The 16,769-nt window shown below is 50.7% G+C and overlaps 1 protein-coding gene across 1 annotated transcript in view; it reads right to left on the reverse strand.

Annotated features, from left to right (window-relative positions):
• Positions 1–16,769, reverse strand: part of PAPPA2 (pappalysin 2) — an 88,219-nt gene that overhangs the window by 39,637 nt on the left and 31,813 nt on the right. Inside the window, exons 4-13 of the mRNA XM_071435898.1 lie at positions 12,916–13,209; positions 11,992–12,184; positions 10,392–10,513; positions 8,442–8,934; positions 7,790–7,918; positions 6,696–6,787; positions 6,240–6,433; positions 4,987–5,121; positions 1,422–1,557; positions 1,026–1,248 (exon numbers count right to left, since the gene is read on the reverse strand). Coding sequence (XP_071291999.1) covers positions 1,026–1,248; positions 1,422–1,557; positions 4,987–5,121; positions 6,240–6,433; positions 6,696–6,787; positions 7,790–7,918; positions 8,442–8,934; positions 10,392–10,513; positions 11,992–12,184; positions 12,916–13,209 — 2,011 coding nt within the window. The remainder of the gene's footprint in view (positions 1–1,025; positions 1,249–1,421; positions 1,558–4,986; positions 5,122–6,239; positions 6,434–6,695; positions 6,788–7,789; positions 7,919–8,441; positions 8,935–10,391; positions 10,514–11,991; positions 12,185–12,915; positions 13,210–16,769) is intronic.

Raw genomic sequence — 16,769 nt, forward strand, 5'->3', positions numbered from 1 at the left:
AAACCACATCAGTTGGCCACGGTCTTAGAAGCATGTGGGTACATTGCTGTAACAGCTACCAGGAGGAAACACGCTGCATTTCAGGTGAACACTGATCTTTTAATGTAAGCTTGAGAATAATATTTATATACTGACTCACTAAGATTTATGTTTCTGTATAAATCACACATGCACTTAAAAAAAAAAAAAAAAAGGAAAAAGCAACTTCAGGATATTCATGGCTTCCAGAATTCTACATAAATCAACTGTAGCACAATCCTACAGGCTTTAAGAGAAACACATACTCTCATTTGCTGTCAGGGATGTTCACCCATCCAGGCCATCAAGAGAAGGAACATGACAAGAACAGTGATGGGATGACCCTAGACAAAACCCTTCTGTGCTGAAGAACCCCAAAGCTCCAGCAAAGCTCAACTCAAAAATCAGCATTCCCAGTGGTGTGGTTTGAGTAACTGGCTGAACTGGAGCCCTGGATCAGCACATGTGTGTAGCTTCAGGGAGCCTGGGAACTGAAAGCAAAGCCAGACTTGGCAGATTTAAAGTGCTGAGGCCTCTGTTGGCATTATCACCATGTTCAGCAGGGCAGTGTGAGACTCTGAGAGGGGCCTGGATGGAGCAGGAGTGAGAACAGAGAGGATGAGGGGAGCTCCATCCCCACCTTAACAGCACAGGGAAGACCGGATGGAGGTGGAGCTTCTAAGTGCTGAAGAAGCTTGTAAGTGCTGAAGAAGCTTCAGCTTTCCAGTGATAACTTCAGAGCCATTTTAAAACTTCTCTTGGTCTTCCCACCAGGAATCAGTCCTTTAGATGCAGAGGCCATGCACAAAATCTGGTTTCTGCCTTCCTGCTCCCTCCAGCAAGATAAGCAAATCAAGACTCAACACAGCAGATCTTCCAACAATACCTCAAAATCCATCTGAGGATAGTCACAAAGCACTCAATAGGAAGATAAACGCTCCAGAACTCAAACACAAAGTCCCAGAGGAGAGCAGCAACCCTGGGTGCCCTGAGGAGACCATCCCTACCTGTAGCACTGATGGTCACATCCCTCCTGGTGCTGCAGGAGGCAGGTGCTGAGGGGCTCAGAGGAGCCAGGCTGAGCCAAGGTCCTCAAGGCCACGGCTGCAATGCCCACAAGGGGAGAGGAGAAGTTGAAAAGCACTGAAGCAACCTGGGGGAGTGGGTCCTCCTGGCTGTGGGTCACGTTGATGATGAGGGGGTTGTGCTGACACGACAGCTCGTACGTCCCTGCGAGACAAGGAAAAGAGAGAAGTGACTAGGCCAGCTCCAGGGTTTACAGGTATCTGCTCTCCCCACACACCTACAGACCAGCTTGGAAGGCAGGGGACAGCAGTGAGAGGCCCCACCTGTGGTGGTGGTGGCTCTGGTGTCCCCGTTGGTGTCACCCCAGAGGTTCTCACCCAAAGAGCTGTTCTGTCCATCTGTGTCAGTCAACTGCACGGCAACCACCGGCTTGGGCTGCTGGCCTGGGACAGAGCCAGAGGAGGCCAGGAAGAGCAGGAGAGACGTGGGCACTGCAGGTCTCTCAAAGCAAACCTAGAAGAGAGGGCAGGAGACACTCTGAGAGCAGGCACAGCAAATACAGCTTCTCAGAGCCCATACAGGCAAGAGAGAGGAAGAGGGACAGCAGAAGTAGGGATAAGGGGTCAGAGACCTTGCAGGGCTGCAAAGGTGGGGAGGAGGAAGGAAGGGAGCCAAAACAGTCCTTTCCCTCTGAATTTCCTTTCTTCCTTTTACTAGCCCTCTCCTCACATATTCAGCCCCACCTTGACCTAAATTTATAGCATCTTCAGAGCATCCACATTGAGCAAGACCTGGATAAGCTCTTTCCTGCTCCCCCTTCACCAAGCTTGGACTCCCAGCCCACACAGATCTGGCCAGGTAAGTGAGACACCCAGGCAAAACAGCTACCAGCCTTGCCACCAAAATATTTCCAATAAAAAAAGCCCTCAAAAAAAGACAAAAATCAAAACAAGCCCAAAGAATGCCCCCAGTAGCCACTGCAACAGCAAACTGTCCACCAGCCAACACGTGGAAAGATTCATGGGAAGAAACCCTGCCTGCTAGGAGAGCCAGCAACTTGCTACAACAACTTGTCTACAACCCTGAAGGCAGCTGGAAGTAGCTGGGAAACACATGGCATCAATCATGGCAGAGCAGATGTTCTTTGGAAGAGGACAGAAATGTTTTTCTCCCCCACCCCACTAGTGCTGAGATGTGTTTTGATCGAGATCCTCCCGATACAGTGTTTTTGTGGAATGCTGGCGTGGAGGAAGCTCAGAAATTCGAGGCAAAGGTGTATTTGGAAAGAAGACAAGTCCTGGCTGGCCAGGCACAGCCCAAGGAGCAGACTGTGGGAATGGAGGGGACAACCACGCAACCTGTGATGGCATCCTTGCCTCAGGGTGGTTCGTGCCACGTCAGGCATTGTTCACACACAGGAACAGGAGAAAACCTTGGGCTTCAGCCCAGGGCTCCCACCCTGCAGGAAGGTGCTCATCAGCAAAAGCCCCACGAGCAAGGCCCCACTGGTGTCTCCTTGCTCCCTTCAACAGGGCTTGCAGGTTTACAGAGCTGCCTGGCTGCAAGGAGTGGACCAGAGGGCTCCAATGTTTCTATTTGGTATATCCCCACTGTCTCCCCTGGTGAGGTAAGTGGGGGAAGAAGGAAAAGAAACTGGAAAGCAAGAAGGCAGGAAAAGAAGGAGAGAAGAGCCAGCAGTGCTCACAGACAAGGAGCCCCCCAGGACAGAGCTGTGAAGTCCCAGGGACCTGGAGGATTTGAACCCAACCTCCAAGTGGGTTCCTCAGGGAAGGAGAGGTAGCTGGAAAAGTCAGGTGAGGCTTTCCCTGGACTACACATCCTGAGGTGAAGAGTTCAGTCTTTCCCTTCCTACAGTGCATCTGCATGAGGGTCAAATGCTGCATGAGGCCCCAAGCTAGGCCAATAGCAGCTGCCTTGATTAACATCCCAATTCTTTCCACTACATATTACGTGCTTGGCCACAGCAGGCTATCTTCTTAATTTTTCTCCCTCCCTCTCCCTGCTTCTTATTTAATTTCCTGCATTACACATCCTGACTTGCTTACAAGTGATTTTGATGTCTTTCCTCATCAGGTGTATTAAAAACTGAGAACAAAGCATGGCTGGAGATCTGCAAAGTGTAACAATTCTCATGTGCAGACAGACCCAAGGGGCATGGCAGATGCTGTGTGCAGTGGCACAGACACACATACCTCTGGCTTCATTACAGCTCATTACAGTGAGCACTGTAAAACACTGGCACTGGCTTTCCAGAGCAGTTGTGGATCCCTGGAAACACTCAAGATCTGATGGGGCTCTGAGCCACCTGGTCTAGAGGAAGATGTCTCTGCTCATGGCAGTGGGTTTGAACTAGAGGGCATTTAATCTGCTTTCCAACCCTAACCATTCCATGACCCTTTGACCCAGCCCTTCCTCTTGTTCATTGGTCCCACCTCATCAGAAACACTGTAGGAAGTGATTCCTACTATCTGATGAGTTTTGTGGTGCAGCTCTAACCCAGGAAACACAGGTGCAACAGCTTTAAAATGGCCCTGGGAGCTGGTGGACACCAAACACCCCGTGCACATAGGTACACATGTGCACCAACAGCACCACTCCTGTCTGGGCAGGCAGCTGTGCTAGGCAAATTGTCAACAAAAAGCCATCTTTCCTAACCCAATATGTTACCAATCAGGCCAACTCTTAAAAAAAAAAAAAAAAAAAAAAAAGGAAAAAAGGGCATATTTATTACTAGTCCATAAATAATTTTATGGGCGGAAAATAATAGCACTCCTAGAGAGAGCACAGAGAACCAGTAATGAAAGTCTTTAGTATAAACATCCATAGAGGAAGAGGACTGACCACAAGCTCCTATAAAACTGTAACATGTTTTAACCCCTGCTGAGAAGTGGAGAGCAAGCTTTCATCTAGGTAAGGCCAAGGGGGAGGATTACTGCTTTCTCCTCAGCACAGGAGGAAAGGAGGCACGCTTGTCATGGCCAGGGACTGAAGCCACAAATTGGGTTGTGAGCACACAGACAAGGAAGAGAGGGAAAATTAGAAGGCTAAAGAAGTTGTTTTGTAGAGTCAGAGGACCTCAGAGCAGTACCCATGTTTGTTGACTGAGGTTTGATGAATCACTGAGTTGTCTGAGCATCTGGGGGAAGAGGCCTTCTCTAGAGAACCTCGAGCAAAACAGGGTGAGCTGCCCCTCAGAGTGCAGAGGGAGCAGCATGCCAGAGCCTGGCTTTCCAGCAACACCAGGCAGCAGCCACAAAACCTCTAAACTGTGCCTGTGGTCAGTAACCCAACGCTGTAAAAATCCCAGCGGCCCAACCCTCAGCCCTGCTCTGTCCCTCTCCTCTACCTGCTGGGACAGAGGGGTTGGACCCTCCCAGGGGCAGCCCCCAAGCCCCTGTTGGGCTGCAGGACCAACATCCTGAGGTACAGAAGTGCCATCCTCGCTCTGGAGCTATCAGAAGGACCTGGTTGCTGTGGCCTTGGGGTGCTCATGACCCCTCAGGATGGCAGAAGATATCCAGCTGCCCTCTGCTGCTGGAACAAAGGCAACCAGGACTTTAAACACAGCCTGTGCCTGCCCTTTGGGGGTGTTAAAGCACAGCTTGACTGCAGGGGAGAGTCAGGAGCAAGCTGTTTCTCAGCCTCCAGGCATTTCTGTGGTATTTTGGTTTCATGCAGAGTCCTTCTCCTGGCAATCTGCCCCAGGATGGGTTTGCTGCTCACAGTGGGAATGGGGCAACTAGGACAGATCCAGACACAGGTATTTTGGGACTTACAAAGAGTGCAGTAGCATATAGAGTACTACATGAGTAGTTTTAGAGGCTGCTGTAGCTCCTACAGGACAGGAAAGGATGGGTTTTGTCACCAGAGCTGGGTAAAGACAAACAAATCCTTTGTGCCTGACCACACATCCTCACTTACCTTGAGCCAAACTCCCTCGTCACCCAAAAGCATCTTCTCATTTGGGTCCTGAGCATCCTCTTGGCTGGGAGCACAGGGAAACCAAGCAGCCTGCAAAAGGTCCCTTGGCACCTCATGAAGGTGGGATTTACATACCTGAAAGGAGAGATTTATTTCAACCCAGAAGGTTGCAAGGAAAGGAGAGAAAAACGGCATCTACAAAACTTCAAGGAAGATTGAACAAGTGCTGGGAAGGACCCCAAGGTGGCTCTTAGCATGAAGACAGTGAGGATGTGACTTCCTAAGTGACATCTCACTGCCCACACACATGCAGAGACCACTTTTGCCATTTTGGAGTGCTGTAAATGTGTTGTTTAAGCACCTCATGGTGTCTGTGGGGCTGAGCAACAAACAATGAGCCAAGCTGTGAGCTGGTAGGTGAGACCATGGCATCCTGGTTTTGGCTGGGCTCACGACATACAAAGGTGTGATCCATTAGCCTGAATAACACTCTTCTGTTCCATCCAATGCCCTGTAGCATCCCAGACATCCCCACAGGCCTGGCAGACAAAACCTGGGAGATGCAGGTGTCATTGGGAAGGAATAGACACCTGAGCCCAAGGCACCCCATCAGACATGTGTATCTGGGCAGTTTAATCATGCTGCAGGTCTCAAGATCATTCTTCCTATCAAATCAGTAGAAACACATGTGTAAAGGGCTAAATGTGATCTCTTTACATATTTCTTGCCTTTCTTCAGCTTGCTAGGAAAGAACATACACACCACGTTAACACCAATCAGGCAAAATCCCCTCCAGGCTCTGCTCCAAAGCCCATATGAAAGATGGGAATTCTCCCATTGATTTTTCCTTGGCTTCAGATCAGAGGGCTTGGGAGCAGTACAGATGCTGATGTGTGTGTGATTTCATCCTTTCAGGCCCTGACCTTATAAGGTATTAGACTGACAGGATTTTTTTTTAAGCCAACAGTGGGACAAGTCACACACTCCAAGCTGAGCATTTGGCTGGTGGGATGGGGTGGCCACTGTTCAGTGAAATGATGGCTGGGGGAGGTGCTCCCTGCCAGGATAAAGCACCTCTCCATGAACTGCAGCTCCTGAACTCAGGGACTGATGCAGGAGGAGTGTGAGAACTGCCCAGGTCTTCCACTCAGTCCCTGGTTGGGAAGATAATAATCAAGGAGTGCTTCCAGAGCTGATTTTGTGTATTCCCCAGCACAGAGTTTGTCATTTTTTTCATCCATGCCTTCACTCACCTTCACAACAGGCTCTCCAGTGACCAGGGAAGCAGGGCAGGACTTTGTATCCTGATGGGAGGAGTAGGCTCTCACTGCCCACAGATCCACAAATCCCTCAGGAGTGTGGGGACCACAGTCCAGCATGCTGCTTGTCCTCTCAAAGGGCTCACACACACCATCCCCATCGTGAACGTAGCACAGGCTTGGCTCCCCTGCAGGGAGAACAGGGATGAGCTGCTTACAAACCAGGCTCCAGCCACACACCTCTCTCATTATAAGAGATTTGCTGTCTCATTAGCCTAGGGTTTTTCCCACCACAAGACCCATGGATCACTCCAGCTGCAAATCCAGGTTCTGCTGTGATGAGGTGCATGGCCCTCTGCTCTAAGGAGCAGTGTGAATAACACACAGTTTTGGCTCCTGCCTCAAAAGGAGTCAATCCATTTGGACCTGTCTCAATCCAGTTGGACTCACCAACACAGTTGAAGCCTTTTTCCTTTTTACACTTCCTGGAACAACCATCTCCATCCAGCAAGTCCCCATCATCACATTCCTCCTCCAGGCTCCTAAGAGGGCAACAGCCAGATGTATTATTACCACCTTTGACTCAACACCCACCCCTGTGCTCCTGCCCAGTCATCAGTGAGGACCCCTTATCTTGGTTCTATTTCCACAGAAGCAGTTCAAAAGGAAGATCCACACATGGAATTAGACAGAGAAGAGAAAACACCTTGCCAGGGGACAAAAAGAGGTTGAAGTCACAGCATTTGGGAGCAGACATGATTGTACTGTGACTTTGCTGTAAAACCTGAGCAAGAACTCTGGGAGAATGGAAAAAGTATAGAACTAAGCACCAGGAAGATCTGTTGCTGGAGAAAGCAAGTGTTGGAGAAGGCAGGAGATTCTGAAATGGGGCTGGGGTTTCAGTGGGAGCTGGAGAAGGAGGCAAGAGAAGGGAGAGACAGAAGGTTCCTCTCCCTTTCCCTTTCCTTACCCTGCTAAGAAAACTGATTTCAAATGAAAGTGATCCTGAGGATCCTGGAAACTGAAGTCTGAAAAAGCTCAAATAAGGAAATCTGAAATAATTATCTCCCAGGCAGAGCAGATGAAGCATTGGGCTCTCTCAGTGTAGAGGTGGTGCATCCCTCATTATTTGGGGTTTCTGAGCAGAGAGGGAACAGCTTTTTAAAGACACCACACCATGTAGGACTATGCCCATTGCAGAAGCTGCTCCTGCAGGGCCCTGAGCAAAAAGTTATGCTGCCCACTTCCAAAGGCAGATCCTTTGGGCTGGACTCTGCAACAGTTTGCTGAGATGGGCCAGAATCCAAGCTCTGAAGTCAAGAACAGAGGATGTTCAGGTTGGACCCCTCATGCAGACCATCTCCTATGCACATGGCATTTTACAAAACACAAGCTCTACAGCTCAGTCTGCTGGAGGGATTTTGTAAAACAGCTTCAGCCATGTACCCATGCATGGAGGACCCACCTGCTGCTTCCCTTTGGGGCAGGATGACCTAACAGCTTAAAGAACCTCAGCTGAGAGCTTGAGGAGCTTTTCAACTTACGTGGCCACCTTCCCATCCCCACAGTAGGGTGCTCCATGCACATGGACGAGCGGCGGGGACGCTTCTCCTGAGGTTGTCCCAGAGACCACCTGCACCTGGTAGTGGTACACCTGCCCAGGAGTGACTTCCCTGCAGGGACAGAGAGAACTTGAGGGAGCAGCAACATCTGCAGCACTGAGATTTGCTCACCACAACTATAGACATCACGTGTATATATCCATGCAGTATCACAGTCTGATGTGTCTTCATACTCTGCCAGAGGCAGAGCCTGTGGGAAGAGAGTCTCTTTTAGGTCATTATTTCCCAAGGGTCTGAGCTGGGGAGAAGTGGAATTAGCTTGAGTAATCATTTTACTTGTTGTATTGATGGGGAAATGCAATTTTTTGGGTTGCATTGATGGGGAAAATGTTTCTGGGTTTAACAAGCTCCTTCTAGTTAACCTGGGCTCATGGACAAGGGTCATGCTAGCACAGTGGGTCTGCCACACCCTTGCTCAATGGCACTGGATGCAGCAATTCCCAGAGCAGGGGGACAGCAGGAAAAACAACACAGAAGCAAAACCATCCAGGGATTCAAAGGGAGAAGACACAAGGAGGTAATCAAACCCGACTCAGCCACCCCTGAGCCCAAGACAGAGCAGCCTGCGACTCACGTGTCCATGAAGTGGCGGTGTCCCTGCAGGGGGGTGGCAGGGGACCCATCTGCAAAGGGGGGGTCACGGAGCACCCGGTACTGGATCAGTCTGCAGGCAGAGCACAGGGAGCTCTGGGGCCTGGAGGTCAGCAAGGCTGTGTCTATCTCCATCCTCTCGTCAAAGGTGTAGATTTTAACTCCAGACATCTTTTTAGGGATATTGAGCTTCACGGTGAAGGGGATATCACAGAAGGTGTCCAGGGGGCCCAGGTGGATGGAGTCCCCTTGCTCTGTCAGGATTTCAATGTCAGACAGGGCCTTGGGAGAGCCTGTGGAGAGGTAGGTGGTCCAGAGGGTGAGGGAGTCGGGGTAGACGGGGTGCAGGAAGCGCAGCTCCAGGATGCAGCCGTGTGGCTGGGGACATGGCACCGTCATGTTCATGTCATACAGGTGCAGCTCTGGGCTCCAGGCCTGCAGGCTGGGCTCACAGGGCTGATCCACATCTGGAGGACCTGGGACAAGGAGGAAGATGGTGTAAACCTGGTTTCACAGGAGACCCACACCCTATAGCCTGCTTTAGCACCTCCTGTAGGCTGCAACTGCACACCCACATGCCCTAGACCTGGTGGCACCTGCCCTAACACCCTGGAAAGCAACAATCCCCACTGGTCTCCCAGTTCCTGGGTACTTGCACATATGCACAAGGCTCAGCAGACCTGGTGACTCACAGCCCTCTCAAATGGGAACAGTGGTATCCACACTACAGCTGGACACAGCGCAGAGACCTAAGGACTAGACACAGCTGAGGAATGTCAAGTTTGCTCTGTAGCCTCACAGGTGTAGAAACTTTGCCAAGGGCACCTGAATGCTCCAAGGAGAGTAGAGACTGAAGCTCTGCACAAGCAAATGCTAGGACAGGTCATAGTCAGGAAGGGGCCAGGTCCAAAGCAGGGAAGCAGGACCTGCTGCTTTTCCAGGCTGTTTTTCCAGAAGATCCTCCAGGACAGTACCCAGGCTAACCTCAGAGCCCCAGCCTGCCTTCCTTCATGGTGGATAAGCACTCAGCAAGAGAAATGGAGTGCTGGCCTTTCAGACCCAGTGGAATTTATCATTCTGTAGTAGAAATACCTTTGTCTTCATTAGCCACTGGAAGCATTTCTTAGGGCCCAGCACCAATTCAAAGCCTTCACCCATATAAGACAAGTCTAAAAGTTTCTGAAACACACAAACTCTCTCTTTTTATCAGAGCAAACAAGCACTTGTGATAACTACAGACACACAGAACCACGTCCCCTGGCTCTGCATGGTTCAGCAGCAGCACATGCACCTCACACAGCTCCCAGGATCAGCTCTCCTGGTCTCCTGCCTCCTCTACCCTGCTCTTGGAGGAGCTGAGGCAGCAAGAAAAGCCCAACACCTCCTATGGCAATTCAGTGTGACCCTGAAAGTCGCCACTGTGCCCACAAGGTGGGTCTCTAAACCAACATCTGGGTCTCAGCACAAGAGAAGCTGTAATGCCCAGCTGCTATTGGCATGGCTAGGGAGGAATGGACTGCCCAGGGCTTGGCACAGACTCAGTGGGACTCAGCACAGAGCCCCTCTTGCTCCCTGTGGACAAGACTACATTAAAGTCTGTGAATGTCCCTGAGGTTTCGAATGAGGTCCCAAGATCTGTATTTTAAGACTGATTTCAGTTAAGTGCTTTTCCCTTTGGTCAGTATCTTTCAACAACACCTGGACAATGATTTGATGATTTGGCGTAATATTGGGGTGCCAGGTTTTTCCCTAGGCACCAAGAAATCCTTCCTGCACTACAGAACCCTTGCAAAGGGAAGACAACTGTTTCTCTAAAAAAAAAAAAAAAAAAAAAAAAAAAAAAAAAAAAAAAAAAAAAAAATATATTCTTTTTCTTCTACCAGAAGGATTCTGTCTGGGGACTCCCAGACAGGAAAAGAGAGGAGACATTTACCTTCTGCTTCTTCTGGAGTCCAGTAGCCAGAGGAGTCGCAGACGCGGGGGGAGGAGGCCTCGTGCACGTATTGCCGGAAGGTGCCATCCTCAGCACAGCTGTCACACAGCCTGTCCTGCTCCCTGCTGGCACAGCACACACCCTGCCATGGCTCAGGAGGAACAGGCAACTCCCTAGACACGTGTGTCCAGGTGGTACCAGACAGGGAGGTGGAGAAGCAGAGCTAAGGTCTCAATCTCTCTGGGTATACCATGCTGCTTGCAATCAGCTTCTTCCAAGACAGGGAAATATGAGCGCCCATGGGACAGGCTGGATTTAATCTCTCCTCTTCTCCATGCTCTCTAGGTAGTCTTGGATGGATCCCATCCCTGCCAGTCAGAGCTAACAGACCCCACACACCCCAGGGCAATGCCTCTGGACTAGAGTGGGTGCAAATAAGGCACTCTCTGCTAAACCCAGGGTCAGGGTTTGGCTTTCAGCATTATTGTAATACAAACCAGTCACAATATTATCAATTGCCATGCTCTCCAGAAAAGATAAAGGCACTTTTCTACTATAAGGCCCAGCCCTCAGCCACTTTCCTTGACCAGTTCTTCTCAGGGGATTCAGGACTGCCACAATGGACCAGCTCCTGAGACAACTTGGGATGATTCAAAAGGGCCTCTGTTCTAGACCCATGTTTTCCTGCTCCCAAATCACTTCTTTCCCCAACAAAGCAGTTTATTTGGATGACTCAAGGCTACCCAGCACTCTGAGCCTCTCCTGTCTGTGGGGTGACATGCATGTATTGTTACTCCTGAGCAAAAGAGCCATTGTGGAGAGCACCCATTCTTTGAAAAGTCAGCAAACACTGACCCAAGAGTGACCCAGCTGCCATCAAACAGCATTTTCCTTTTAATTATAAAAGACAGCTTTATGAAGCAGCTTCAAAACAAGTTCAAAAGCTCTTTATGTACGTGCTTATGATCCCATAAGCAAAAAAAGGCCCCTAAAAATAAAGTCTCACCACCTAAAACATGGTGGACACTGAAATATATTAGTAAGAGGGGCTGCTCAATAGAGACACTGGTGGTGTATCCAGGTCTTGGTGGCTCCCTTAGTGGGGAGAAGACAGACATCCACCCAATACTCATGGCTGTGCACTCCTCAGCAGCCAAACAGCTCTGGCTCCTTGGCATCATTTCTCTGGCTTGAAAAGTTTCCTGACTTACCCCCAGTTAGCTGCTCTGCGAGCCCATGACAGCGCTGGGAACGAAACCCAGCTCTTGTGGTTCGAGCTCCCTGCCTTAACCACAAGGCTGCATTTCCTCCTGGTAAATAGCTACTTTATACAATAAGTGCTAAATGAAGCTCATTTTTCATTCCCTGATTGCACTCTGGGGTTTTAGGGCTGGCTTTGCCTGCTGATGCTCTTTGGCTTCCCCTCCCGGCACCCCGAGAGCGGGAAGCTTGCAGGAGAGCCTATCTGCCAGGGGGCCATGGCAGCAGCCTGGCTCTGGTGCCCGAGGGCTCTGCTGGAGACCAGCAGGGTGGGAAGGGGACTGGCACCGCAGAGATGCCTTGTCCCTTCCTGTGCAAGCCCAGGAGCACAGTGCCTCACCTCTCGTGGAGGACGCCGCTGATGGGAGGCAGCCAGTAGATGCTGAGGGAGTGCTGAGTCTGCCCGGTGACCATGGGGGGGATCGGGATGGGTGCTGGCTTCCTGCTGTGTCCCCAGCGCTGGTACACCAGGTCCAGGTAGCAGTGCATGCGGGCCACCTGGTTGGGGGTGAAGCTGTTGGTGCACTCATCATCTGCGGGACGAGAGAGGCCGGGCCGAGGGTTAGGGCACGCCAACATGCGCCCTTTGCTCCTGGATAAACCTTTTCGGGGACTTCTAGGGAGGGCTGGGAGGCACCAGCGTGCGGTGGCTGTGCTGCCGGGGCTCTCTGGTGTCGTGTGTCCCCAAAGCCACAAGATGGCACTGCCACAGCGGCTCCAGGTCCCCGCACCCGCCCGGCACCCGCACCTGGGCAGTGCCACCGCAGGAGGGTCAGCCCGGGGCATGAACTGCTCCTCCTGGCATGGCAGGAGAAACGCCAGCCCCCCCGCGGCATGCCTTGGGAACCACGCCAAAAGGGTTCAGGAGGTTAGATAATAAATAATAATAATAATAATAATAATAATAATAATAATAATAATAATAATAATAATAATAATAATAATAATAATAATAATAATAATAATAATTCAGGATGTTACTAATAATAATATTAATAGCTTCAGGACTGAAGAACAAAGGCACGCACAGACAAGAGGAGCCTTGGTGCATGTCCAGCACCACTGGCAGGAAGAGAGGGATGGATAGAAACAGCCTGAGGGAAGAAAATGGTTAAGCAGCTACTGCAAGCACTGCCTGACCCATCCCAATACACCAGGAGGGTCTCTGTTGGTTAGGGAGTGAGGTAAGGCACTACTGATGGAGGTAAACCCAAGTTTTAAGGAAGGTGACCCCTTGTGACTCCCAGCAAGGATGACTCATTACCTGTGTAACTCATGTAGTTGTTGAAGGGTGTTCCTGTGAAATGTGTCTGGCCACAGGTGTCATTGGTAGGGTCTGGATCCCGACAGAGTTTATTCTTTGGGGTGGGGGCAGTGTCAGCACAGAGGTCTCCTGTCTCCATGGATGGAGTGGTCTCCCTGCAGGGATCCTCACAAGACTCCCGCTCGCTCACTCCCTTGAAAACGTGGTAGAGCCCCAGGACGTGCCCCACTTCATGGATCATGGTGTTAGTGTGGCCAGGCATGCCGTAGTAAGCAGGGTTGAGGACAACTCCACCTGGAATTGCAAGTACAGAGAGCATCATTCCAAGAAAGGGACAGTGGGCATCTGTCATTACTCACCTGTGAGAGGTAAAACTCCTCTCATTGTGCTTCCAGGCCACAGATGAGGGGCCAGATGGAGACCCAAAGATGGACACACAAAGATGGACATATTCAGCCTCTTATAGGATAGGAAGAGGCTCCTTTGCCCTCTTGGGTTGGAGCAGGGTGGGTGGTTTTTCTTCCCCTCCTCCCACTCTATTCCCCCCTCAACATCTTCCATCATTTCAGCTACTGTTTCCCTCTGCATCTTTTTGCACAGCTGGAATTCAGTGTCTGCTTTGGATCACACAGCTCCAAAGGAGGTTTGGAGCCAGAACACCAAATCGAGCCATGCTGTGCCTTTACATGGATCATCTTTTGAAGCAGAGGACAGAAGTCCTTCCCTGGCCCAGACAGGTGTCTAAGGCAGGCCAGCTCCCATGGCAGGTGAGGACAATGAGGTGCTGAGCAAAGTCCCAACACACTCAGCTGTGCCAACTAGAAGCCAGATTCAGCAAAAATCCACATGAAGATTGAGGTGCACTACCTCCAGCCCCTGCTGAGAAATCACCCATGACCTATTGCTTCAACTTCCAAACCAGACTCTGTGAGGTAAACTAAAATTCTCACAAGGTATTGTTGAAATCCACTAAGCTCCCGCCACAAACCTGACCCAAATTTAGTGTATTTTAGAGTGGGATTTCCCAAGACATAGCTTCTGAAGATCTCTTCCTCCCCTTCAGAGGGGTCTGCATGTGAGCAAGGGGCAAATGAACCCAACAAGATCCTTACAAACCATCACAACCTACTCCTCTTCACTGGGGTACCCAACCCCTGACTCAAGGGGACACAAAGCTTGTCTCCAACCCAGTTTGGTGCAGGTTCAGCTGTCAAAGATGTTGGAGCATGGGCACAGGTAAGTCCCCCAGAAACTGCCCCAGAGCTGCCACCTCTTACTGAGAGCAGCAGCACGGAGCTGGACAGGATCCATGATCATCCTGCCCTAAGCTGAACTGTGGCTGCAGGGCAAGTAGTTTTTCCTTTCCTGTGAGCCCATCTGTGATGGCAAGAACAAGGATATTGACAAAAGCCAGGTGGAACACAGCCTTCCCTTTGCTCACTGCCAGCATCTCCAGCCCCTGACCCGAGATGCACACCCTGTGCTGATGGCTCTGTACCACATCTGCTAGGAAACTGTCCACAGAAGGTGCTCAAGAACAAAAAAAATCTGCTTTGCTGGCCTCCTTTTATTCGCCTCCTTTATTTTGTCCAGATTAAAATTTCTTTGGAATCTCTTCATTTTTCTCCTTGTTTTGAGGTTTTTCACTGGCCATTTCCCCCCTTTTTCTCTTTTCATTTTCACACTCCATCCACTTTTCCATGCTGCCTTACAGCGAAGGAGCAAGGGCTGGGAAGCATCAACAAGACAGGGGTGCTAAAGGCAGACCCCAGCATGTGCCCAGGCTGACTCCAGGCAACCTCTCCATGCCTCAAGAGGCTGTTTTTACACAACTACTTTTAACCCAGACAGCTTGGATGGCAGTGTGGTGAATAGTTGGCTCCAGTACAGCTTGCTCCCTCCTTTGCAGGGCCCTGGAGGATTTACTCTGCCAGCTACCTCACAGCAGAGCCTCTGCTACTGCATCTCTGCTGATGATCACTGCCCTGCCAGCAAAGTTAGAGCTGGCAGGTGGCCACAGTGTGATCCTGTCTCCAGCCACACAGGCTGCTTGAAATGTGCTCCTGGATCAGCTCCGTGCACTCATGTCCTCGAGTGCAGGGCATTCCTTCCAAGAGAGGGTTTTCTTCAGATCGCAGTGTCCCTGGCAAGGCACCAGCAGGTCTGTGACTCCCATGGGGGAGCCATGCTGGGTGAACACTGAGCTGGGGGCTGGGAAGGGACCTTCAGAGACTCCCTGAGCAATTCTCCCGAGCCCTTGCAACAAGGGGTGGAGAAATGAGGGTGGCATCTTCTGTGGAGCACCCTGCGTGTGTGGCCCATGGAAGGGCTGAGAGGCACCACTGACCTGTCAAGTGGCACCGTTTCTTAGCTCAAAATTCATGTTTATTGCTCTTCCTTCCCACAGTGTGGATCTTCTGTCCAGGGCTTGAGGCAAAGGATGGGTCACACAAAGTAGCTGCATTCCCTTTCTTCCTAGTTGTGAGACAAGAGAGCAAAGGACTTTGCATCCCATCAGTCAGCTCTTGACCCTTTAGTTGCCTGGAGACGGACAAGAAGGCACAGAGGCTGAAAAATCCTTCTGGGACCTTCGTGTTCTGTCCTGTCAACTCTTGGGTTTCTGGAAGCCATCACCCTCTCAATTACCACCCTAGTAAATGCTATAGATAGCAAAGGGCATCCCATTGATGGGAAACCCAGTGGGCACATAAAAGAAAAGCTGCTTTTCATTTCAATCAAAACAGGGCATGAGAGAAGAGAGAACAGAAAGAAAAGGCATCTCTACAGCCAAACCCAAGCCTGAGCAAGGCAGGGGGCTGCCTGCCCAAAGGTCTGAAAGGAGGAATGTGCACAAAGAAAGAAAATAGTGTTCATAAACAAGTAAATGAGACGTGAAAGCCCTGCATGCATCCTGCAGCAGTAACCACAGGGAAAAGGGCTGAGCACCAGGGGCACAGGGCATCCTGGGACCAGGCAGCCCAGCCCTTCTCCCCAGCAGAAACCCAGTGCTCTTCCCATGTGGTGCAATAAATGGGATTCCAGTACAGGGGGGCAGAAAACTGTCACAAGAGAGGGATGCCAAGGCCACAGTACCCTGTCCCCTCCCCTCTTCTCTGCTGGCTTCCCCTATTCCATTCCTCCCCCACGCTCCACAAGAACGATCATATTTTTAGTACTCATTTTAACAACTAATTAAATGGCAGAATTAGAAACAGCCTGAGAACTCTGCCTTCCAGAACATCCCTATCCCTTCATTCCCTGTCCCCACTGCTCCCTGATGAGCTGGGAGTGCTCCCAGCTTTGGACCAGGAAGTTCTGTTTCCCCTCTGCAGGATCCTGGCTGTGAAGGCAAGATGTGGAAGTGTTCCCAACAGGATCACCCTCCCCTCTCTCTCCACTGCAGATCAGGCATTCCCTTCTCACCTCTGCCTCTCCCTGCCCTGGGCAAAGGGCTAAACTGGGCTTTCAGTGCCTGAGAATCAGCTAAACTGGGCTTTCAGTGCCTGAGAATCAGCTAAACTGGGCTTTCACTGCCTGAGAATCAGCTAAACTGGGCTTTCACTGCCTGAGAATCAGCTAAACTGGGCTTTCAGTGCCTGAGAATCAGCTTAAGGAGGTTCACAAGGTCATCATTCACACAACAAAGCTAAAACTTCCATATCCCTCTGGTATCAGGGCGTCCAATACTGCAAGGCAGGTGAGCCAGACACTTCTTTGGACTTGCTCACCCAACCACATCCAGGCAGCTGGAAAGATTCAGGTCTGGCCTCAACATCTCAACAGCTGCAGAGCTGGTAATGTCCCCAAGGCCAAGCCCCCACTCTGATCAAGCAACAAGAGATGCCCAGCCCATC

Source organism: Agelaius tricolor, unplaced genomic scaffold (assembly GCF_023055355.1).
Source record: "Agelaius tricolor isolate 1412-34295 unplaced genomic scaffold, bAgeTri1.0.p SCAF_11, whole genome shotgun sequence".
NCBI classification, from domain to species: Eukaryota; Metazoa; Chordata; class Aves; order Passeriformes; family Icteridae; genus Agelaius; species Agelaius tricolor.